At 50.8% G+C, this 25,017-nt stretch overlaps 1 protein-coding gene and 1 pseudogene across 5 annotated transcripts in view; one reads left to right on the top strand and one right to left on the bottom strand.

Moving 5' to 3' along the window:
* Positions 1–1,202: 1,202 nt before the first annotated feature.
* LOC100341904 (nucleoside diphosphate phosphatase ENTPD5 pseudogene) lies at positions 1,203–7,512 on the bottom strand (annotated as a pseudogene).
* HMOX2 (heme oxygenase 2) overlaps positions 7,433–25,017 on the top strand; it is a 40,110-nt gene continuing 22,525 nt past the window's right edge. The window contains exons 1-2 of one of the 5 annotated variants that reach the window (XM_070063739.1): positions 7,433–7,533; positions 8,152–8,339. Coding sequence is in view for 1 of the 5 variants with exons in the window: in XM_070063738.1 (XP_069919839.1) it covers positions 12,538–12,564 (27 nt within the window). In the remaining 4 variants the exon portion in view is untranslated. 5 annotated transcript variants of the gene reach the window in all.

Here is a 25,017-nt window from a genome sequence, read left to right as displayed (position 1 = left end):
GAGTAACTTAAGATTTCCCCAGGGACTGATGCGTGAGGGTCACACATCTTTAACAGCCTTGAGGAGAAAGCAGAAGGACCGGGAGGTCTACCATGAAAGCTCTCTTTGGGAAGCAGCCAGAATACAGGGCAGGAGCACTAGGGTGGGCAGACAAGCAGCAGGTGATGGTCACGGGACGAAAGTACAAGCTAACATGGGGGGATAATTCATGGAATAAATAGGGTCCTCCAGCCACGCTGGACCAGCTGCACCACCAGGGGCCAAGAGACCACAGCGCAAGGCCGGAGATCCAAGGATCAGCCAACTGGCATATTCGCTAAGATGACCAGGGGCTGGGCAGGAGAGGAGAGCTACAAACAAAAGGGCAAACTAAAGAGGCTACGACCCAGAACAGCACAGACACTGCCCCCTCACCATGGGCCAACAGCTAGCACGTAACTGCAAAAGGTAAGTTTAGGATCATGGATAATACCATAAACATATTAGCCTGGGAGGCGATACTGGCACTGAATCCACACATACCCATAAAGTTGGATGTGTTAATTAACCCCAGGGTTCACTGATAAAAAGTTGGTTAAAGGAGCTCAGATAGAGGAGGCAACCACACCTTTCCTAAAGGTCCCTAGAGTTCGTCTGGCCATGACTGGCAGGAGTTACTTCCTGTCCTGCCTGTGGCTCTCAGCTGGCTGCCCAGAGCAGAAGCAAAGATTCTCAAGTGGTGCCCTTTGTGTGTTTGAGTCAAACATGGAAAGCAAGACCAGGTAAATACCTGTCCTTGGGGAGGAGAGTGCAGATACGGGTGGGGCCAGGGGAGACCCTGGTATTGATAGGTCACGGGACTGCAGGGGAGAGAGACTGTTCAAGGGAATGAGGCACTCGGGGTTAAAATGACATTTTTCTTTGGTTCCCTGGGACTATTCCCTGAGCTCTAACTCCAAGGCTGAGTTCCAGAGCTATTCTGTTTGGCTCATGGCGGGCTCTCTGTGACCAAGAATCTCAAAGATTTAGACTGGTGCCAGCTGTGTACCCCAAGTGGTTAGGTCAAAGTTCACATTACATGTGTAGAATTAATCAAACCCAGATCTGCAGGCTCAAGGGCAAGATCTAGCTACAAAAGCCCTTTCTTCCCGAGAAAGCCGGCTGCTGGCCTTCAGTCCCACCTGGCTCAGAAAACGACTGAGTCCTTCATTCTCCCTGTAAAAGGCTGGTGGACACAAGCCTCAGAGGAAGTGGCTGACCTCAGTAGGAGATGCCCAGAGACTGCAACAGGTGAAATGTGGCTCCCAAGGCCCAGCCCATCTCTGTTGTTCAGTTTCTTTGCGAGCTGTAAGACGGTGCCGTCCGCAAAGCCAAAGCCGTCCTTCAGCAGGGCTGTGATGTAGCTGAGATCCATACACAGGAAAGGGCTGCCTGAGGTGAACTTCTCCAGGTTATCACACACTTCCCTGGCCTTTCTTTCAAAATCTTCAACCTTTAAAACACCCCCTTTGCATAACCGATCATGCCCATGTCAACAGCCCGATGGCAGTAGTAACAGGATGCATAGAAGGAGCTTCTCTGGACCTCCTCTGGCTGGGGCAGCTTCCCCTGTACCACTCTCAGCACTTCGCAGAGCAGGGCTCAAAGCCCATGTCCCCTTCTTGGTTGCCACCATATTGGTATTTTACACCCTCAAAGATCCACTCTGCTTCCAACCATCTCGGTAGACAGGCACTTTGGAAAGTGTGTCCATCAATTCCTTCTGTCTCCAGGGTGCCCAGCGTTGCTAGTCTTGCAGCTTTCAATCCAAATCCCAAGTAACTATGTGTATAGAGCTTATAAATGCTGTTAAACATCTCAAAGGAAGTGAGGTAGTCCTTAGGGGTTTGTTCCAGGGTTTTCTTAAACTTCGGCAGAAATGTGATTTGGGTGGAGGACCCCCCAGGTCCAGGGTCCCCACAGTCTCCTGGCCACGGCCATGCAGCTGACCTGTCAGAAAATTCAGAGTAACCCAAGCTAAGATGCCTTCACGGGATCCGTCCATGATGCCAACACCGTCGTCCGGTACCAGGAAAGGTGACTTCTTGAAGATCTCCTCTACCTCCAAGAGCAGAGCCGGGGCTCTCTGTCCTGGCAGCGAGCGCAGTCCTGCTGTTGCCTTCAGGACCACGGGGGTCCTTTTCCAGTGACTTCGCGGAATAGAGTCTTTGGCCATGTCCAAGAGTCCTTGAACGGTCTCAGCACCCTTCTTAGGATGATCTACGAAAGCAGAAAGTCCTGGCTTCACAGATTCAAAAATTTCCCCTTCCGGGATTGGAAGTTGTCCTGGATCTTTCTGCACAAAGGTGTAAACATGAATTCAAGCTCCAGTACTCCCTGCATCAACAGGATTCCATAAAAGGTGTTGGCACTGATATCGATGGGGCACATGGAAGACAAGAAGACACCTTCGAATCAGGCCTTCGGGTCTCTGTGGAAGACAGTGCTGCAGACACAGGACACCGCCAGCATGAGAAAGACTGCGCCCCTCAAGCGGCCATCCTCTTCCCACGCGCGGTGGCTTGAGCCTCTTTTGCAGAAACAGTGCTACTCACACACCTGCAGCAGCAGGACCATGATGATTTCACCTGCATGAGGACTCGGCCAAGGGAATCCACATTTCTACGTTGACCAGGAACTATGAAAACGGGAGCGCGCACCAGCGGCTGGGCGCGATCTCCGCCCCGCCCGGCCCCCGCACCACAGCGCCGCCTAAATAAATCTTTTTTGGGGGGGCGGGGGGCGCTGAGCTGATCTGAAGCCAAGAGTCACAAGCTTCCTCTGGGTCTCCCACCTAGGTGCAGGGGTCCAAGGGCTTGGGCCATCCTCCACTGCTTGCCCAGGCACATTAGCAGGGAGCTGGATTGGAAGTGGAGCAACCGGGATTTGAACCGGTGCTCACATGGGATGCCGGTGCTACAGGCCGGGCTTTAACCCACTGCACCACAGTCCGGCCCAATAAATAAATCATAAAAAAAAAAGAAGAAGAAGAAGAAGAAAGAAACAGGTAACTCATGTCAAGTCCTAAATCAATCTTCCTGTACAGCAAGGGATTTGTGAACCGATGGAGTCAGGGCAGATGGAGAGGACCTGAGAGAAACAAAGTGACAGCACGTGATAGGTGCAGAGGAAAGGGGTGTGGCGAGTCCTTGGCGCATGCCTCGGGACAAGTCGTGTCCTACACATGCTGGTATTCAGAGATGTCTGCTGCAATGTTTGAGTGAGTGATTTTACAAAAGCAACTATTATAGAATTGCTAGTTACTAAGCGACAGGTAGGCAAAGAACTATAATGAGATGTTGGTATGCTAGGGAGTCTTAGGAAGGCTGCTTATTAAGCAAGGGGAGGGGATTATTGGGCCGGCACTGTGGCGCAGTGGGTTAAAGCCCCGGCCTGTAGCACCAGCATCCCATGTGGGACCGGCTGCTCCACTTCCAATCCAGCTCCCTGCTAATGTGCCTGGACAAGCAGTGGAGGATGGCCCAAGCCCTTGGGCCTTTGCACCACAGTTCAAGTAACAGCCAATGTTGGCAAGACTGTGGGAAAATAATGTGGCAAGATCTGATAAAATTAGAGCTGTGTTGTGGTGCAGGGGGTAAGCTGCTGCTTGCAGGGCCAGCACTTGATGCCAGCATCCTGGATCAGAGACTGGTTTGCATCTTAGTGCTCCATTTCCAATCCAGCCCTCTGTTCCTGCACAGCAGGTAATGGCCCACGTACTGGGTCCCCGCCACCCATGTGGGAGACCCGTATGGCTATCCTGGCTCCTGGCTTCTGCCTCACCCTTCTGCTGTTAGGGATATTTGGGGAGTGAATCAGCATATGGAAGATCGATTTCACTCTCTTTTTTCTGATGCTCTTTCAAATAAATAAATAAATCTTGGGGCCAGCACTGTGGTATAGTGGGTCAGGCTGCCACCTGTAGTACTGGTATCCCACATGGGTACCAGTTTGAGTCCTGGCTGCTCAACTTCCGATGCAGCTCTCTGCTGTGGCCTGGGAAAGCAGTGGAAGATGGCCCAAGTCCTTGGGACCCTGCACCCACATGGGATACCAGAAAGAAGCTCCTGGCTCTTGGCTACGGATTGGCTCAGCTCAGGCCATTGGGGCCATCTCTGCAAGTGAACCAGTGGATGGAAGACCTCTCTCTCTGCCTCTCTCTCTCTCTCTTTCCCTCTCCCTCTCCTTCTCCCTCTCCCTCTCCCTCTCCCTCTCCGTAACTCTGACTTTCTGAACCTGTGTGGGGGACCCGGAAGAAGTTCCTCACTCCGGGCTTCAAATCAGCCCAGCTCCGGCCATTAAGGCCACTTGAGGAGGGAACCAGTAGATGGAAGATCCCTCTCTCTTTCTCTGCCTCTCTAACTCTGCCTTTCAAATAAATAAACAAATCTTTAAAAAAAACACCCACATAAATAAATAAATCTTTAAAACAAAATCTGTTAGAGGCCAGCGTAGTGATGTAGCAGGATAGGCCTCCACCTGCTATGCAGGCATCCCACATGGGCACTGGTTCAAGACCCAGCTGCTCCACTTCCTGTCCAGCTCTTCGTCTGGGAACGCAGCAGCAAACGGCCCAACTGCTTGGACTCCTGCACCCACCTGGAAGACCGGGAAGATGCTCTGGGCTCCTGGCTTCTGCTTGGCCCAGCCCTGGCCATTGTAGCCAACTGGGGAGTGAACCAGTGGATGGCAGATCTCTTTCTCTCTCCTCTTCTCTCTGTAACTCTGCCTTTCAAATAAGTTAAAAAAATATTTTAAAAAATTGTTAAAATTTGGGGCCAGCGCTGTGGCATAGTAGCTTAATCCTCTGCCTGCGGCACCGGCATCCCATATGGGCGCCAGTTCTAGTCTCAGCTGCTCTTCTTCCAATCCAGCTCTCTGCTGTGGCCTGGGAAAGCAGTAGAAGATGGTCCAAGTGCTTGGGCCCCTGCACCCGCATGGGAGACCAGGAAGAAGCATGTGGCTCTTGGCTTCAGATCAGCACAGTTCCGGCTTTTGCGGCCATTTGGGGAGTGAATCAATGGATGGAAGACCTTTCTCTCTTGTCTCTTCCTCTCACTGTCTGTAATTCTACCTCTTAAATAAATGAATAAAATCTTTTAAAAAATTTGTTGAAACTTAAAATGGGTGTACTCTGTGATTTAGCAATTCCACTTTTAACGTGGAGAAACTTGCAAGAACCTAAAGAGGCACACACACACAAGGTCATTGTGAGATGTAAAAAGAGACTCCTGTTAAATTACAATTACAAAATGCTATTGTTTCAGATAAAACTCTTCACTAGGACCAGCAGGCCAGGTAAAAAATCAAAACGGAGTCGCTCACACTGAAGTCCCATGTCCTCAAGCTGAAGCAGAACTCTTTCTGTGACCTTCCAAGAAGTTAGGACGAAAAGATAACAATCAGGCCAGTTTCTTCTTCTTTTTTTTTTTTTTTTTTTTTTTTTTTTTTTTTTTTTGTGACAGGCAGAGTGGACAGTGAGAGAGAGAGACAGAGAGAAAGGTCTTCCTTTGCCGTTGGTTCACCCTCCAATGGCCGCCGCAGCCGGCGCATTGCGGCTGGCGCACCACGCTGATCCTTATCCTGGTCTCCCATGGGGTGCAGGGCCCAAGCACTTGGGCCATCCTCCACTGCACTCCCTGGCCACAGCAGAGAGCTGGCCTGGAAGACGGGCAACCAGGACAGAATCCGGCACCCCAACCGGGACTAGAACCCGGTGTGCCGGCGCCGCTAGGCGGAGGATTAGCCTAGTGAGCCGCGGTGCCGGCCACAGGCCAGTTTCAATTGGAATGATAATTGTAGTTTCTTTTACTTCAACACATACTTCAAAAACGTCACCTGATGTTAACCAGCTACTTTTCTTTTTTAAGATTTATTTATTTGAAAGGCAGAGTTAGAGAGAGGGAGAGAGAGATCGTCCATCCACGAGTTCATTCCCCAAATGACTGTAATGGTGTGGGCTGATACGAAGCCAAGAGCCGGCAATTCCTTCCAGCGCTCCCCCCTGGACTTGGGCCCTCCTCTGCTGCCTTCCCATGCACAGGAGATGGGAGCCGAGCAGCCGGGACTCCAACCCGCGCTGTGCCACAGGCCGGCCCTGCCTCTGATAGGCCTGTAGTTAAATGTTCTCTTTTTCGGGAGGCAAACCCAGTGTGTCCCTAACAGTAACCGTGTGTGTGTGAGAGCAGGAGGTCTCCTCACCAGCAGTCTTCAAAGCTGCCGTCAGCTGCACGGTTAAGGCAATGACTGGAAGCCAGGCTGCCCAGAACAGGGAGAGTGTCCCCAAAAGCTTGGTCCCTGTCCCCGCTGCCAGGTCAGAATCAGGAGGGCCGGGTTTGAGGATAAAGGAAAGAGAAAGTTTAATCCAGCCAAAAGAGGAGGTAGCAGACTACCGTCTCAAGAACTACTGTCCTTGTTAATGACAGCTTGGGGTTTTTGTTGAGGCTCCAAAGATGGGGGCTGGCTTTGCAGAAAATGCTGGAGGAAAGCAAATCTTTGGGGTAGCTGTGATAAGGTCTGAAACCTGTCAGCCAGAACTTGTTGCAGGATTGAGGCTCAGGCCTTGAAGAGGCCTGCAAGGGGAGTGATTAACTCCATCTCGACTGGGCTGCTCTGCTCTGGCTGCCCGTAAGAGAGGTCGGGATAAGGAGCAGAGCATTCGTAGGGCCTGGGTGGAGGGGAAAGCCAATGAGTTAGCCTCGAAGCATAACGTGTACATCACGGTGCTCTGTTAGAGCTGCCGGTAGAACACCCGCTGGCCAGGATGGGCGAGGGTGAAGCAGGTTCATGGCAGAACTTTGGCCAGAACTGAGGTCTGCACCTTTTGTGTCGCCTTGTACCTGGTTACGAGGGCAGGTGCAGCCTGGTTGGAGATGCCCCGGAAGAGGTGGTGACGTGGTCCATCTAGCCTGGTGGTTCGAGTATGGCAGAGCAAGGTAGGGGTGGGGAGTGCTAGGAACTGTGGGAGGCTGTTAGAGGCCCACCAGCAAGGTAGGGGTGGGGAGTGCTAGGAACCGTGGGAGGCTGTTAGAGGCCCACCATCCCATCGGGGCTTTTAAAAGATTCTCCTGGCCGTGCTGTTGTCTGGAGAATGAAGCAAGGCCGAAAAAGAGATCAGGCCCAAGACTAGCACCAGGGCAGACGGGGTGGAAACGGAAGAAGGTCTGCAGTGCGGCCCACACAGGACTGGCTAGCGGGTTGAGCCTGGCCAGTGACCGAAAGGGAGGTGTCAGTGGACACGGGGCTTAAGCGACACTGGCGAGATAAGCGCGCAGCCCAGGAGCGTTCTCACTGCCCCCTCGCCCTGGTCAACACCAGCTTGCTGCACGAACCAGGAGGAGCCACGTGCTTCTCTCCTCCCGCCGGGGGCGTGTCCGCTGCAGGCCCCGCCCCGCGCTGCGTGTCCACGTCGCCCCGCCCCCGCGCGCGCCCTCCGGCTCGCTTGGCTGCGGCGGCGGCGGCGGCGGCGCTTGAGGGAGTCGCTGGGCGGTTCATTGGCGAAGGAGCTGGCGGCCGGTGAGTGGCCCGTGCCCTCCTGGGCCTCACCCCAGTTGCCCGGGCTGTCAGGGACTCGTCCGGGGCGTTCGGGAGCCGGGGGCGGCCGGAAGCGGGGAGGGGGCGATGGAGGGACCCGGCCGGAAGGCAGGGGCCGGCGTGGTGGGTGTCCGTGAGGGAGAAGCCCCGGCGCCGCTCGCCAGCCGTTTCGGCCGGGCCAGGGGGCGAGGCCTGAGCGGCTCCTTGGGGTGTCCGCGGCGCCCCCCCATCCCGGCGTCACGAGTGCGCTCGGCGAGGTGACCCTGGGCTCGCGGCTGGTGGATCGGCGCTGCGGGGCGGGGCTCCTGGGCCCCAGACCGGCCTCGGGTCCGAGAGTGGAGCCCGGCTGGCGGCCTCGCCGGCGCTCCGCTGTGCTGTGTGGTGACTCAGGGCGGTGGGAAGCGCGCCTGGATCGCCGACGGGACCTCGGTGCAGAGGCCGCGGAGGCGCGGGCAGCCGGCTAGTCGGGGCGGGCGCTTTCCCTGTCACCTGCTAAGCGCAGGGCCCTGGGTCCCCGGGTGTGCTGACCGCCCCGTGAGAGCTGCCGGGACCGCCTTGCAGGGTCTTTGCCGAAGGCCTGTCTGTGTCATGCCTTTTAAGGTGGTTCCGAGGAACCGGGTGTTGCGGCCTGTGGCCGCGCATCGTTCCCGAGCTGGGTTGATGGCGCTGTACACCCGGCAAGGCGGAGAGCGGTTGAAAGACGTGGACACCACGTGAGGCTGTCCAGCTGACGAAGCCCTCTGGCCCTCGGCCCCTTCCCAAACCTCCGGAGTTGAGTATTCCCACAGGTAAATGGAGGCAGCGCCGCGACTCCGATTAAGTGACCTGACCTACGTCCCCCAGCCCGGGTGACACAGGTGGGCTTGAGCCGCCTCCAGACCCCGTGCTTCTGTCTAAATGGAAGTGGGAAGGCTGGGAATGGTTGTGCTGTACACACTGCCTTCCCCCTGCCCGCAAACTGCCCTCTTGACTAGGACATGTGGTGCCTCGGATCTCCTGGCATGCCGCTGCCCCGTGCGTTTTCGTTTAAACTTTTACTTATTACAGTTTTTAGTGACTTTGGGCAGGAAGGATCAGAAATAGAAGTTAGTGGTTTATTTATTAGTTTTTTTTTTTTTCCAAGAAACGTTGCAAGACATGATCTTTGCTTACCAGGAGTTCACAGTTTAGAAGTTCACTTGGTGAAATTGTAAAGTTTTCAAGTATTGAACTAAGCTATAACTATAACACTGGCCAGGGTGTGGGAATCTGTGGGGCCTTAGAAACTCAAGCACATTGAATGACTTCATCAAACTGGGCATGTGCACAGGGAAATCCTGCGATTCCCCCATTGTTTGACTTCATTTCCTCTTTTCCTTTGCTTGGACCAAAAGGTTGAGATGCTGTGAGTCACTGGAGCCAGGAGTATGAGCTTCTCTAGAATGACTGTGCCTGTGAGATCAGTCACAGAAAACAGTGTTCCTTGCCCTCAGCTCACCCCTCAACAAATCTGTTGAAAACTTGTATAACTGAACAGCTTGGGCTACTCTGACCTTTTTTATTTTAGCATCTGACAGTCTTCACAGGACAGTTGGGCTCTGTATCAGGATTGTGCCAAATAATCCTGGAACATCACTCCTTCGGGAGGAAGATTTTTTCTTTTTTTAAGACAGGCAGAGTTAGTGAGAGAGACAGAGAGAAAGGTCTTCTTTCTGTGTTGGTTCACCACCCAAATGGCCACATGGCCACTACAGCCGGCGCGCTGCACCGATCCAAAGCCAGGAGCCAGGTGCTTCCTCCTGGTCTCCCATACGGGTGCAGGGCCCAAGCACTTGGGCCATCCTCCACTGCCTTCCCAGGCCCCAGCAGAGAGCTGGCCTGCAAGAGAAGCAACTGGTACAGAACTGGCACCCTGACCGGGACTAGAACCCGGGGTGCCGGCACCGCAGGCAGAGGATTAGCCTAGTGAGCAACGGCGCCAGCCGGGAGGAAGATCTTTTTGAAAATTAGAATTGTGTGCTTCAGTGTAAAGTATAGAATTGAGTTGTAACTTCCTTTGAAAAAAAAAAAAAGAAATAAAAAATTTAAACAATAAGTTACCTGCTTGTATTTTATTGGCCATAGTTAACTATGGGATTATAAGTAGACATTTAATAGAATCCTTTTTTTTGGTAGTAGATAATGGGAGAACTAAGAGGTGTTGGTCACAGTATACAATACAGTGAGGATGAGGCCAGCACTGTGGTATAGGAAGTAAAACCACCTCCTGCAGTGCTGCCATCCCATATAGGTGCCGATTCGAGTCCTGGCTACTTCAGTTCTGATCAGCTGTCTGCAGCAGAAGATGGCCCAAGTGCTTGAGCTCCTGAATCTGCGTTGGTGACCATGAAGGAGCTCCTGACTCTTGGCTTTGGATCGGCCCAGCTCCGACCATTGCAGCCATCTGGGGAGTAAACCAGCAGATGGAAGATCTCTCTCTGCCTCTCTAACTCTGTGTTTCAAATAAATCTTTTTTTTTTTTTTTTTGACAGGCAGAGTGGACAGTGAGAGAGAGAGACAGAGAGAAAGGTCTTCCTTTGCCGTTGGTTCACCCTCCAATGGCCGCTGCGGCCGGCACACCGCGCTGATCCGATGGCAGGAGCCAGGAGCCAGGTGCTTTTCCTGGTCTCCCATGGGGTGCAGGGCCCAAGCACTTGGGCCATCCTCCACTGCACTCCCTGGCCACAGCAGAGGGCTGGCCTGGAAGAGGGGCAACCGGGACAGAATCCGGCACCCCGACCGGGACTAGAACCTGGTGTGCCGGCGCCGCTAGGCGGAGGATTAGCCTAGTGAGCCGCGGCGCCGGCCTCAAATAAATCTTAAAAAAATAAAATAGAATAATACAGTGAGGATTCTTTACTATTTTTTTTTAAGATTTATTTATTTGTTTGAAAGGCAGAGAGGAGGAGGCACAGGGAGACACCCTCCATCCGCTGGTTCACTCCCCAGGTGGCTGCAGTGGCTGGAGCCAGGAGCTTCCTGCGAGTCTCCCATGTGGGTGCAGGGGCCCAAGGACTTGGAGCATCTGCTTTCCCACGTGATAGCAAAAAGCTGGATTGGAAGTGGAGCAGCTAGGATTCAAATTGGCGCCCACATGGGATGCTGGCACTGTAGGTGTCGGCTTTACCCGCTACGCCACAGCAGCAGCCCTGATTCTTGGCTTTTTAACTTCCTTTATTATATCTAGTTGGTTTGTGTTTGCAAAAACTTAGGATGAAAGCTCTGTGACTTCTTGTATTTTGAAGTATTTCTCAGGATTTTTAAAACTTTATTTATTTATTTATTTGAAAGATAGATAGAGATTTTCCATCCACTGGTTCACTCTCTAAATGGCTGCATCAGCCAGGTCTAGGCCAGGCTGAAGCCAGGAGCCAGTAACTTCATCTGGGTCTTCCACATGGGTGGCAGGGACCCAAAAACTTAAACCATCTTCCACTGCCTTCTCAGGCACAGTAGCAGGAACTGGATTGGAAGGGGAGTATCCAGAACTTGAACCTGAACTCTGATATGGGATGCTGGCTTTAAAAGTGGCTGCTTAGGCCGGCGCCGCGGCTCACTAGGCTAATCCTCTGCCTTGCGGCGCCGGCACACCAGGTTCTAGTCCCAGTCGGGGCGCCGAATTCTGTCCCGGTTACCCCTCTTCCAGGCCAGCTCTCTGCTATGGCCCGGGGGTGCAGTGGAGGATGGCCCAAGTGCTTGGGCCCTGCACCTGCCTGGGAGACCAGGATAAGTACCTGGCCCCTGCCATTGGATCAGCGCAGTGCACCGGCTGCAGCGCGCCGGCCGCGGCGGCCATTGGAGGGTGAACCAACGGCAAAGGAAGACCTTTCTCTCTGTCTCTCTCTCTCACTGTCCACTCTGCCTGTCAAAAAAAAAAAAAAAAAAAAAAAAAGTGGCTGCTTAATCCACTTTGCCACAATGCTGACCCACTAGGATATTTTTATGTTGCTGAAAAGCAGTGCCATTGCCAATTCTTGCATGCAATGAGAGACAAACTTTTTATTTAACAGTTAAATTAACTGCTTGGGTTGGGTTCTTTTGTGCTAGAAGAAATTTTAGTATGGTGGCCACTCGAATGTTCTCTAATATTGTAACTATGTATTTTGCTTTCCTGTACTCCATTAATTTGCCAGATTTTGTCTCCTATTGTACCATGTATCCCCCCCCCCCCCGTTTTTTTTTGAAGATGTATTTATTTATTTGAAAGGCAGAGTTACAGAGAGGCAGAGAGAGTGAGAGTGAGGTCTTCTATCCGCTGGATCACTCACCAAATGGCTGCAGTGGCTGGAGCTGGGCGATCCGAAGTCAGGAGCCTGGGGCTTCTTCCAGGTCTCCCACATGGGTGCAGGGACCCAAGGACTTGGGCCATCTTGTACTCCTCTCCTAGGCCGTAGCAGGGAACTGGATGGTAAGTTGAGCAGTTGGGTCTTGGACTGGCGCCCATATGGGATGGTGGCACTGCAGGAGGCGGCTTTACCTGCTGTACCTGTGCCGTGTATTTTAAAGTAAACTAGTAAAGGCATTTGAGTTCCTCAGAAATTCTTTCTTAAAATTTCTAATAAACTTCATATGGTACTGGCCAAGCAGTGTTTACGCATTTGTAAACGTCGTTACAAATCTGTATTGCAAAACGTACTACGTATTTGTAGATTAGGCAGTCACTTACTTTATTTTGCAAGAAACCTTGTCTTTCCATTTAAGGATATTGTTGGTTATTGGGGCCGGTGCCGTGGTGCAGTAGGTTAATCTTCCCGTCTGCGGTGCCAACATCCCATATGGGCGCCGGTTCGAGTCCTGGCTGCTCCTCTTCCGATCCAGCTCTCTGCTGTGGCCTGGGAAAGCAGTAGAAGACAGCCCAAGTACCTGGGCCCCTGCACCCAGGTGGGAGACCCAAAAGAAGCTCCTGGCTCCTGGCTTCGGATCGACTCAGCTCCGGCTGTTGTAGCCATTTGGGGAGTGAACCAGCGGATGGAAGACCTCTCTCTGCTTCTCACTGTATGTAACTCGACCTCTCAAATAAATGAAGAAAATCTTTAAAAAAATATTGTTGGTTATTGAGTTTTAGTGTAGATGACGTAATGGCATGTAGCTGTTGTGAAGGGAATCCCTTTGCACACAGCGTATCAGAGGACCACATCTAAATTGTGATCCTGGCCAAAGTGGAGCCATGAACTCTTTTTTTGGTCATTAAATCAACTGCATCTATGTTCAGATGTGACAGGGGAATATTCTGAACTGTCAGGTAGGCATTTCAAAACAACAAAGGCCTGTTCTTGAGGAACAGATTTTACTGTTTTGGTACTTAGGCAACTTTTAACAAACATGAATTTCTTTTTTTTTTTTTTGGAAGATTTATTTATTTATTTGAAAGAGTAACACACACAATCATAGAGAGAGAGAGAGAGAGGTCTTCCATCCATTGGTTCACCCCCAAGATGGCCACAGCTGCTGGATCTGTGCCAATCTGAAGCCAGAAGCTTCTTCTGGGTCTCCCACCTGGGTGCAGGAGCCCAGGTACTTGGGCTGTCTTCTACTGCTTTCCCAGGCCATAGTAAAGAGCTGGATCGGAAGAGGAACAGCCGGGACTCGAACTGGCTCTCATAGGGGATGCCGGCACTGCAGATGGCTGCTTTACCTGCTACACCACAACGCCGGCCCCAACATGCACTTCTTAATACGATGATATTTTTTTTTTTTTTTTGACAGGCAGAGTGGACAGTGAGAGAGAGAGACAGACAGACAGAAAGGTCTTCCTTTGCCGTTGGTTCACCCTCCAATGGCCGCCGCGGCTGGCGCGCTGCGGCCGGCGCACCGCGCTGATCCGATGGCAGGAGCCAGGAGCCAGGTGCTTTTCCTGGTCTCCCATGGGGTGCAGGGCCCAAGCACCTGGGCCATCCTCCACTGCACTCCCTGGCCACAGCAGAGAGCTGGCCTGGAAGAGGGGCAACCGGGACAGAATCCGGCGCCCCGACCGGGACTAGAACCCGGTGTGCCGGCGCCGCTAGGCGGAGGATTAGCCTAGTGAGCCGCGGCGCCGGCCTAATACGATGATTTTTTAAAAAGATTTATTTATTTATTTATTTGAAAGTCAGAGTTACCTAGAGAGAAAAGGAGAGACAGAGAGAGACAGGTCCTTCATTCATTCACTGGTTCACTCCCCAGATGGCCACAACGGCCGGAGCTGCGCCGATCTGAAGCCAGGAACTAGGAACTTCTGGGTCTCCCATGTGGGTGCAGGGGCCCAAGGACTTGGGCCATCTTTTACTGCTTTCCCAGGCCGTAGCAGAGAGCTGGATCGGAAATGGAGCAGCCGAGACTTGAACCGGCGCCCATATGGGATGCCGGCACCACAGGTGGCAGCTTTACGTGCTACGCCACAGCGCTGGCCCCTCTTAATATGATTTTTTTTTTTAAGAGTGCAGACACACAGTTGGAAGACATTTTCTTTTTTTAAGATTTATTTTATTTATTTGAAAGAGTTACAGAGTAGGCCGGCGCTGCGGCTCACTAAGCTAATCCTCCGCCTTGAGGCGCCGGCACACCAGGTTCTAGTCCCGGTCGGGGCACTGGATTCTGTCCCGGTTGCCCCTCTTCCAGGCCAGCTCTCTGCTGTGGCCAGGGAGTGCAGTGGAGGATGGCCCAAGTGCTTGGGCCCTGCACCCCATGGGAGACCAGGATAAGTACCTGGCTCCTGCCATTGGATCAGCGTGGTGCGCCGGCTGCAGCGCGCCGGCCGGGGTGGCCATTGGAGGGTGAACCAACGGCAAAGGAAGACCTTTCTGTCTGTCTGTCTCTCTCTCTCACTGTCCACTCTGTCTGTCAAAAAAATAAATAAATAAATAAAAGAAAGAGTTACAGAGTGAGGTGGAGACAGGGAGAGAGGTCTTCCATCTGCTGGTTCATTCCCCAGATGGCCTCAACAGCCAGATCTGAGTCAATCCAAAGCCGGGAGCCAGGAGCTTCTTACGGGTTTCCATGTGGGTGCAGGGACCCAAGGACTTGGACCATCTTCTGTTGCTTTCCCAGGCCACTTCAGAGAGCTGGATTGGAGGAGGAGCAGCTGGGACTAGAACTGGCACCCATATGGGATGCCAGCGTTTCAGGCCAGGACTTTAACCTGCTGTGCTAAGCACCAGCCCCATAATATGATTTTTTAAAAAAGATTTATTTATTTATTTGAAAGGCAGAAAGACAGGGAGAGACAGAGATGGAGACAGAGATGTCTTCCATCTGCTCATTTACTCCCCAGATGACTGAAACAGCTGGGGCTAGGCCACACCAAAGCCAAGAACCAGGAACTCCATCTGGGTATCTTACATGGGTGGCAGAGGCCCAAGCACTTGGGCTATTATCCCTTACCTTCCCAGGTGCATTGACAGGAAGTTGGATTAGAAGCAGAGGAATTAGAACTAGAACTGGCACTCCAGCATGATATGCTGGTGTGACAAGTGGTGGTTTAACCCTCTATGCCACAGTACTGAGCTTGGTGATATATTTCTTTTAAGCAGATACTGTGATTTTATTTATTTTCATTTTACTTGAAAGAGAAACAGAGACAGAGATCTTTACTGGATGTTTTGGGGAGTGAACCAGCAGGTGGGATCTCTGTCTCTCTGCCTCTCAAATAACTAAAAAATAAAAACAACAAAAAACAAATGCGTTGTCTGGTCTGCTTAGAGGAATAGGAATTCTATCAGAGTGACTTTATTCTTGCCATTTAGAGATATTGAAAAGGGCTTGTTTTTATTTTTTAATTACTATTTTTTAAAGATTTATTTTATTTATTTGAAAGAGAGTTACAGAGAGAGGTAGTGACAGAGAGAGAGGTCTTCCATCCGCTGGTTCACTCCCCAGATGGCCACAACAGCCGACGATCCGAAGCCAGGAGCCAGGAGCTTCTTCCAGGTCTCCCACGTGGGTGCAGGGGCCCAAGGACTTGGGCCATCTTTAACTGCTTTCCCAGGCCATAGCAGAGAGCTGGATCAGAAGAGGAGCAGCCGGGACTAGAACTGGTGCCCATATGGGATGCTGGCGCCTCAGGCCAGGGCATTAACCTGCTGTGCCACAGCGCCGGCCCCTAATTATTATTTTTAATAAAGATTTATATATTTTATTTGAAACGCAGAGTTACACAGAGAGAGGGAGATACAGAGAGAGAGGTGTTCTATCTGCTGGTTCATTCCCCAAATGGCTGCATTGGCCAAAGCGGGGTCAAACTGAAACTAGGAACTTCTGGGTCTCCCACGTGAGTATAGGGGCGCAAGTACTTGGCCTTCTTCTGCTTTCCCAGGCACATCGGCAGGGAGTTGGGTTGGAAGTGGGGCACCTGGGACTGGAACCTGCACCCATTTGGGATGCTGTCGCTGTAGGCAACAGCTCAACCCAATACACCATAACACTGGCTCTGAGGGCTTTTTTTTTTTTTTAATATACGCTTTAGTATGTTATTACGAAGTCTACAAATAACCTATCCTCCAGAGTGGTTGAATTAAACACAGAATTGAGCCTGGTCGATTTGCAACCTGGTTTTTTTTTTTTTTTTTTAATTTTTTACTTGTATACAACTCTTTAATTCTGGGCAATTGTGTTTTATATATTCATATATCTAAATACATATTAATTTATACCAGAGTGAGCAATAAAAATAAAGGACATTGTGGTGATAGGTCTTTGCCCATGGGAAAAATATTAAAAACTTTTAAGCTTTGGTTTATAAATCTAAAAAATGAGCTTCATGTATGTTAAGCCCTAGTCTTTGATGCCTTTGAATGTTGCTTATTGATCTAAGACATGGGTTTCTATACCTTTCTGTTTTGGTTACGTTTGGGATTGGGTCTGAGAATCTGTGTATTTTTTCTTTTAGATTTATTTATTTATTTGAAAGTCAGAGTTACACAGAGAGAGAAGGAGAGGCAGAGAGAGAGAGAGGTTCTCCATCCATTGGTTCACTCCCCAGTTGGCCGCAACGGCCGGAGCTGCGCCTATCTGAAGCCAGGAGCCAGGAGTTTCCTCCGAGTCTCCCACACAGGTGCAGGGACCAGCCAGGAGTTTCCTCCGAGTCTCTCACATGGTTGCAGGGACCAAGCCCTTGGGCTATCTTCTGCTGCTTTCCCAGGCCATAGCACAGAGCTGTATAGGAAGTGGAGCAACTGGGACTCAAACCAGTGCCCATATGGGTTGCTGGCACTGAAGCCAGCGGCTTTACCCACTATGCCACAGAACCAGCCCCGGGAATCCTTGTTTTTAGAGGTTCCCATGTGATTCTTGCTTGGAGTCCCCTTGCCTGAAGGACAGGGTGATCAGAAGAGGGAGTGGATTGCCAAGGACAGAGAGGTCAGTAGGATACGTGAAAGGGACAGCAGAAGAGAAAGAGGCAGTTGTGTGGTGTGAACTACTGTCAGGTGTGCGCCAGAGGCTAGCCAAGTGGGTGTTCTCTGCTCAGGGGGAACGTGAATTTTTGTCACATGAGCAGATTTGTTTTCCTTCTCAGGCATAGCATAGACCATTACTATTGTCATACTTTATTGTCATGCTTCTTGGTAAGTTTGAAGGGGCTGTGGGACAGAGAGCATAACAGAGACTGGTGTCTTACACCTGGCCTGCCTTTCTCTGAATGTTCTCAGCTTCCTGCCTTTCTCCTGATGCGATTTCTTAATTTTGGAAGACTCTGATCCCAGCTACCTTACCGCCTACTATTTTTTTTTTAAGGATTTATTTATTTGAAAGACAGAATTACAGAGAGAGAGGGACAGACAAAAAAAGAGGTGGGGGGGCCCAGCGCTGTGGCGTAGGGGGTTGGAGTCCTGACTGTTCCACTTCCGATCCAGCTCCCTGCTAGTGTGCCTGGGAAGGCAGCAGAAGATGGCCCAAGTTCTTGGACCCCTGCCACCTATGTAGGAGAACCAGATGGAGTTCCAGGCTCCTGACTGCGGCCTGGCCCAGCCTGGACCATCATCTCAGCCATTTGGGTGGTGAACCAGCAGATGGAAGACTTACCTTTTTCTCTCTCTGCCTCTCCTTCTGTGTAACTCTGACTTTCAAGTAAATAAATAAATAAATAAATCTTTAAAAAAAAAGAAATCAAAAACTCTTAGAAACTCTGTGTTGGAAACTGGAGTCCAAGACCAAATATATATAATTCCCTATGAGTCAGAGCATCACACCAGTGCATTTGTCCAAATTTTAAATTAGTCAGCACATCCAAATGAAATGCCTAAATGTAGAGAATGAAGAATTAGTAAGAGTCCATTTGCAGGTATATGTTGAACCTTAAGATGTGTACCGTATTGGCACTAAGAGGATATATAAAAACAACAGACACAGCCCTGTTCTCTAGGAATCGCCAGTTGCTAGAGATCTCCAGCAATAAAATCATTTGTAAGCTCTGTGATTGTCATTGTTCAGGATGTGAAAACAGCTGAGAGGGCTCAGCATTGTGGTACAGTGGGTTAAGCTGCTGCCTGTAACACCAGCATCCAACGTGAGCACTGGTTCAAGTCCTGGCTGCTCTGCTTCCCTGGGAAAGCAGCAGCAGGAGGCCCAAGTACCGGGGCCCCTGCCACCCATGTGGGAGATACAGATGGAGCTCCTGGCTCTAGCCGTTTGGGGAATGAACCAGTGTGTGAAAGACCTCCCCTACCCCTGTCACTCTGCCTTCCAAATACATAAATAAATTTTATGAAGAAGACAACTGAGAAACAGAAAGGATGAGAGAAACTGAACTGAATCCGCTAGGTTAGGTAGATGCCAGAGAAGAAAGAGATAAGAAGGAAGGAGATCAAAGAAAGGGGAAATCTACTTTAGGCATGCTCAGGTCTTACATAAAACATTACCCACAAAAAGAAAATATTACTCAGGCAGAAACTCCTAGAATATAAAATCTATTTTTTTTCTTGGAAGATTTGTTTATTTGAAAGTCAGAGTTACACAGACAGAGGAGAGGCAGAGAGAGGTCTTCCATCTGGTGGTTCACTCTCCAATTTGCCACAAGAGCTGGTGCTGTACCAGTCTGAAGCCAGGAGCCAGGAGCTTCTTCCGGGTCTCCCACACGGGTGCGGGGCCCCAAGGTCTTGGGCCATCTTCTACTGCTTTCCCAGGCCACAGCAGAGAGCTGGATTGGAAGTGGAGCAGCCAGGAATCAAACCGACGTCCATATGGGATGCCGGCACAGCAGACGACAGCCTTAACCTCTAAGCCACAGCGCCGGCCTCTTTGTTTATTGTCTGCTTCTCTAAGGACATACAGGTCTACAAGCTCTGGCCCAAGCTTCTGCCCTTAGGTAGCACCCACTTGGCTATGACAGCTGAGAGTCAGCCTCTTCAGTCGACTGTCCGAGATCCCTGCCACTACAGTGGAGCAAATGAGGCTGGACTAAAGGGTCCAGAAGGGGGCTGGAGGAGGTGAACTTCTGAGGTGTTGCTCCCCCACTTTTGACTATGGAGGCACCACTTTGTGTGTGTTATGGATGGTCTTCTGTGTGGGGTCTTGTCTGAGAAAAGGTTTGAGGATGCCTCTCTCAGCCCTGCAGAGCCTGCCTCTCTGCCGCTCCTGGAAGTTATTCTCTCTTTGTTGCCTAACCATGTCCTCAGTCAATAGTTGATGTGGGCTCCTTGAATTTCCTCTTGGTAATGATTAATGGAAATAATGATTGTCTCGTTCTGGAAAGCTTGTGATTTATGGAGTTAAACTCTTGGAATTAAATGTAACATTCATGTGTGTACTTTGTGGGCATTTTCTCCTTGCAGAAGATGGAACAGGAAATTATTCCGTTTTATTGTGGCAGACTGCTGTTTTTTTCTTCTCAATAAATTACTGTAGCATTTAGCTTGTTTTCCTTGTGATATTGATAACCTCAAGTCTTAGTATATTCCTCTAAAATGTACAGGGTATGGGCTTGTTATACAGTTGAATAACTATTTAAAAAATTATTTTATTTATTTGAAAGAGTTATAGAGAGAGGAGAGACAGAGAGAGAGGTCTTCCATCCTCAGGTTCATTCCCCAAATGGCCGCAATGTCTGGGGCTGGGCAAGGCTGAAGCCAAGAGCCTGAAATCCAAGTGGGTCTCTCTTGTGGGTGCAGAGGCTCAAGGACTTATGCCATCCTCCTCTGCTTTCCCAGGCCCATTAGCAGAGCTCAATCAGAAGTGGAGCATCTGGGACTCAAACTGGTGTCTATATGGGATGTTGGTGCTGCCAAGTGGTGGATTTATGCAGTATGTCATAGTGCCAGCCGCCTAACTATTGCTTTTTGTGAATCTTGAGAGACCTTGGTGCTGCTGTGGAATCCAGACTTTTAAGAATAATTGGGGGGGAGGGTGGCGCTGTGGTACAGCGGGTTAATGCCTTGGCCTGAAGCGCTGGCATCCCAGTGGGCACCGGCTTGAGACCTGGCTGTTCCACTTCTGATCCAGCTCTCTACTAGCACTTGGGAAAGCAGTAGAAAGGCCCCCCTGCACCTGTGTGGGAGACCCAGAAGAAGCTCCTGGCTCCTGGCTTCGGATCAGTGCAGCTCTGGCTGTTGCAGCCAATTGGGGATTGGACCATCAGATGGAAGACTCTCTCTCTCTCTCTCTCTCTCTCTCTCTCTCTCTCTGCCTCTTCTCTGTGTGACTCTGGATTTCAAATAAATAAAATCTTAAAAGAAAAAAAAAAAAAGGAATAATGGGGAGGGGGGTTTGAGGCCAGCGCTGTGGAATAGCAGGTGAGGCCACTGCCTGCAGTGCCAGCATCCCATATGGGCGCCAGTTCGAGTCCTGGCTGCTTCATTTCGGATCTAGCTCTCTGCTATGGCCTGGGAAAGAAGTGAAGATGGCCTGAGTCCTTGGGCCCCTGCACCCGCGTGGGAGACCCAGAGGAGGCTCCTGGTTTTGGATCAGCACAGCTCCAGCCATGCAGCCTCTGGGGAGTGAACCAGCAGATGAAGGATCTCTCTTTCTCTGCCTCTGGCACTCTATAACTCTGCCCTTCAAATGAATAAATAAATCTTTAAAAAAATAATTGGGGGGCCGGCGCCGCGGCTCACTAGGATAATCCTCCTCCTAGCGGCGCCGGCACACTGGGTTCTAGTCCCGGTCGGGGCGCCGGAAACTGTCCCGGTTGCCCCTCTTCCAGGCCAGCTCTCTGCTGTGGCCAGGGAGTGCAGTGGAGGATGGCCCAGGTGCTTGGGCCCTGCACCCCATGGGAGACCAGGAAAAGCACCTGGCTCCTGGCTCCTGCCATCGGATCAGCGCGGTGCGCCGGCCACAGCACTCCGGCCGTGGTGGCCATTGGAGGGTGAACCAACGGCAAAAGGAAGACCTTTCTCTCTGTTTCTCTCTCTCACTGTCCACTCTGCCTGTCAAAAAATTAAAAAAAAAAAAAAAATTGGGGGAGCACATAGAGTTTTTCTTTTTAAAAGATTTATTTATTTGAAATGCATAGTTAACAGAGAGGTGGAAGGAGAGAGAGAGAGAGCGCGCGCGAGATGAGCTAGTGCGAGAGAGAGCGCGCTAGCTTGAGATCTTCTATTCACTGGTTTACTCCCTAAAAGGCTGCAATGACCGGGGCTGAGCCAGCCTGAGACCAGGATCCAGGAGCTGCTTCCAGGTGTCCCATGTGAGTGCAAGGGCCCAAGGACTTGGGCCATCTTCTGCTGCTTTCCCAGGCTCATTAGCAGGGGACTGGATAGGAAGTGGAACATCCTAGACTTGACCTGGCACCCATATAGAATGCCAGCCCTGCAGGACTACATGATAGACTGGCCCCAGCACACGTGGAGTTTTCCCAGATGCAGACATCAGGGCATGTTAGTGGTTTGTGTGCTCATGGATTAGAGAAAGTTGACAAGCTTTTGCTGCCTCTACTGTTAAAAATGTATCTGTATGTTAAAAAAGAAAGAAAAAGGCCAAGGCAGTGTTCTGCCTGCCAGTTAGGCTTTCTGATCCTCAAAACCTAAAAAGCATGCTTTTCCTGGTTACATCTGTAGAGTGTAAGAAGCCAGTTTAGAGCCAGTGTGATGTCATGGTTCTTCAGCGATGAGCCTGAGTTATCGTGCACAGAGCATCACATGCTTGACCCCCCCCCCCATAAAGTCATTTTCAACCTTTCCTGCCTCTTGTACAAGTTTCTAGCTAGTCATTTTTTTTTGGGGGGGGGATTCATTTTTTAAAAAAGGTATTTATTTGAGAAGCATTCTTGTCTGCTTGTTACTCCCCAAATGCCCTTAGTGGCTGTGGCTGGGACAGGCTGAAGCTGAGAGCTGGGAACTCAGTCCTTGTCTCCCACTTGGATGGCAGTAACCCAGCTACTTGAGCCACTACCGCTGTACCTCCAAGGGCCTGCATCAGCGGGGTGTTTGAGTCGGGAGAAGAGGTGGATGTGGAACCACATTCAGGGTGCGCTGTGGGCATCCTACCCACTCAGCTAAATGCCTGCCTCTGGAATTCACTGTCTCCTGTCATCAGCTCTTTGAGAATGCTTCTATTTTGAGAATATGTCACATTTTGGGAAATCATTTACTCAACAAACCCTTTTTAGGGGTGTGTCCTATGTTGGGCAATAGGAGACAAAGGTAAGTGAGGTATAATCTGGAAAACAAACACATAAACAGGTTACAAGTGCTGTAATAGAAGGCTCATCCAGGTAGCTCTGCATGTGATTTCAGGCCTCCAGGGTCATTACTTGCATTGTTTTCTAGACCTTATTATTAGAACTAGCCTATTCTTGGGGCCAGCATTATGGTGTAGTGGGTTAAGCTGCTCCCTGCAGTGCTGGCTTCCCATATGGGTACTGGCCCAGATCTGGCAGTTGCACTTCTTATCCAGCTTCCTGCTAATGTGCCTGGAAAAGCAGTAAAAGATGGCTGACGTCCTCGGCCCCCTAGGCCCACGTGGGAAATGCAGATGAACTCCAGACTGCTGGCTTCGACCTGGCTCAGCCCTAGCTGTGGCAGCCTTTTAGGGAGTGAACCAGAGGATGGAAGATCTCTCTTTCTCTCTGTCTCTGTCTCTCTCTGTCTCTCTCTATAACTCTGCTTTACAGATAAATAAATCCAAAAACAAAACAAAAAAATAAGAAGAGGAATTAGCTTACTGTTTTTGAGAAAAGGTGACCTGCTCTGGTAAAGCAGCATGGGAGGCCCAAGGCCTTTCTTCCCCTGCCCCCTGGTCATCCCATGCTCCCTGCCAGTGGCTGAGAAATGACTTAATAGGAGTTCCGGCCGGCTCCGTGGCTCAATAGGCACACCGGATTCTAGCCCCGGTCGGGACGCCAGATTCTGTCCCGGTTGCCCCTCTTCCAGGCCAGCTCTCTGCTGTGGCCTGGGAGTGCAGTGGAGGATGGCCCAAGTGCCTGGGCCCTGCACCCCATGGGAGACCAGGAGAAGCACCTGGCTCCTGCCATTGGATCAGCACGGTGTGCCAGCTGCAGTGCGCCAGCCGTGGCGGCCATTGGAGGGTGAACCAACGGCAAAGGAAGACCTTTCTCTCTCTCTCTCTCTCTCTCTCTCTCTCTCTCCCCCCCCCTCCCTCCCCCTGTCCACTCTGCTTGAAAAAAAAAAAAAAAAAAAAGGAGTTCCAGGACAGTCCCTGTGGCTAGCTGGGAGCTCACTTGGTGGTATAACTTAGTTTCCTTGATTCTTAGCATACTTACAGTCAGACCCCAGACTGATCATTCTGTTTATCCAAGGATGATGGTACTGTTAACTCAGTGACCATTTCTGTCAGGGTCTTCACATCTGCCTGACGTGGTTATTGAGCTTGCTTCAGAGGTTTAGCCTCTGAGTTGCCGTTGTGGAGTAGCACTTAACGCTGCTTGTGACACTGGCATCCCAGACAGACGCTGGTTGGAGTCCTGGCTGCTCCACTTCTGATCCAGCTCCCTGCTGATGCAGCAGGAAACCAGCCGAGGACAGCCCTGGTGCCGGGGCCCCTGCTCCCATGTGGTTTCAGTCTGGCCCAGCCCTATCCATTGCAGCCATTTGGGGAGTGAGCCAGTGGATCAAAGATCGATCTTTCTGTCTCTCCCTCTCCCTCTGTTACTCTGCCTTTCAAATAAATAAGTATTAAAAAAAGTTTTAGCTTCCAGTGATCCAAATATGAGTTGGGCCTATTACCAGAAAGGTACTGTGTCTTTTTTCGTTTTCATCTATGAACAGTGCCACGTTGCCCCACCTAGTAACAGCCTCTTCCATTTTCTGGTAGATACTGAGTTTCCCTAAAAATTTTTGTAAAGGATATTTGATGAATGTGTGATGAATTGTTTGAAGCATAGTACTAAAATCAGTCACATCTTGTCTCTGTAAACTGATGAAGTGTTGGCAAGGGTATTAGAGTCACGTCCTTTTTTTTTTTTTTTTTTTTTAATGTATCTATTTGAAAGAGTTACAGAGAGAGAGGGAGAGGCCTTCCATCTGCTGGTTCACACCCCAGTTGGCTGCAATGGCTGGAGCTGCGCTGATCTGGAGCCAGGAGTCAAGAACTTCCTCAGGATCTCCCACATGGGTGCAGGGGCCTAAGGATTTGGGCCAACCTCTGCTGCTTCCCCAGGCCGTAACAGAGAGCTGGATCGGAAGTGGAGCAGCTGGGAGTCAAACTGGTGCCCATATGGGATGCTGGCACTGCAGGCTGCGGCTTTACCCACTATGCGACTGTGCCGGCCCCACATCCTTTTTTTTTTTTTTTTTTAAAGATTTATTTGAAAGTCAGAATTGTACAGAGAGGCAGATAGAGAGATAGATAGAGGTCTTCCATCCGCTGGGTCACTCCCCAGATGGCTGCAACAGCCAGAGCTGTGCCGATCCAAAGCCAGGAGCCAGGAGTTTCTTCGGGGTCTCCCATGTGGGTGCAGGGGCCCAAGGACTTGGACATCTTCTATTGCTTTGCCAGGTGATAGCAGAGAGCTGGATGGAAAGAGGAGCAGCCGGACTCGAACTGGCACCCATATGGGATGTCAGCACTGCAGGCGGCAGCTTTACCTGCTACGCCACAGTGCTGGCCCCAGTTTTTTTTTTTTTTTTTTTTTTTACAGGCAGAGTGGACAGGGGGAGAGAGAGAGAGAAAGAGAGAAAGGTCTTCCTTTGCCGTTGGTTCACCCTCCAATGGCCGCCGCGGCCGGCGCACTGCGCTGATCCGAAGGCAGGAGCCAGGTGCTTCTCCTGGTCTCCCATGGGGTGCAGGGCCCAAGCACTTGGGCCATCCTCCACTGCACTCCCGGGCCATAGCAGAGAGCTGGCCTGGAAGAGGGGCAACCGGGACAGAATCCGGCGCCCCAACCGGGACTAGAACCCGGTGTGCCGGCGCTGCTAGGTGGAGGATTAGCCTATTGAGCCACTGCGCTGGCCACCCAGTTTTTTTTTTTTTTTTTAAGATTTATTTGAAAGGTAGAGTTAGAGAGAGAGGGGGACGGATCTTTTTTTTTTTTTTTTTTTAACTTTTATTTAGTAAATATAAATTTCCAAAGTACAGTTTATG

This window comes from Oryctolagus cuniculus, chromosome 19, assembly GCF_964237555.1.
Source record: "Oryctolagus cuniculus chromosome 19, mOryCun1.1, whole genome shotgun sequence".
Lineage (NCBI taxonomy): Eukaryota > Metazoa > Chordata > Mammalia > Lagomorpha > Leporidae > Oryctolagus > Oryctolagus cuniculus.
The sequence above is the reverse complement of the archived record's forward strand: the minus strand, read 5'-3'. Positions and strand labels throughout refer to the sequence as shown.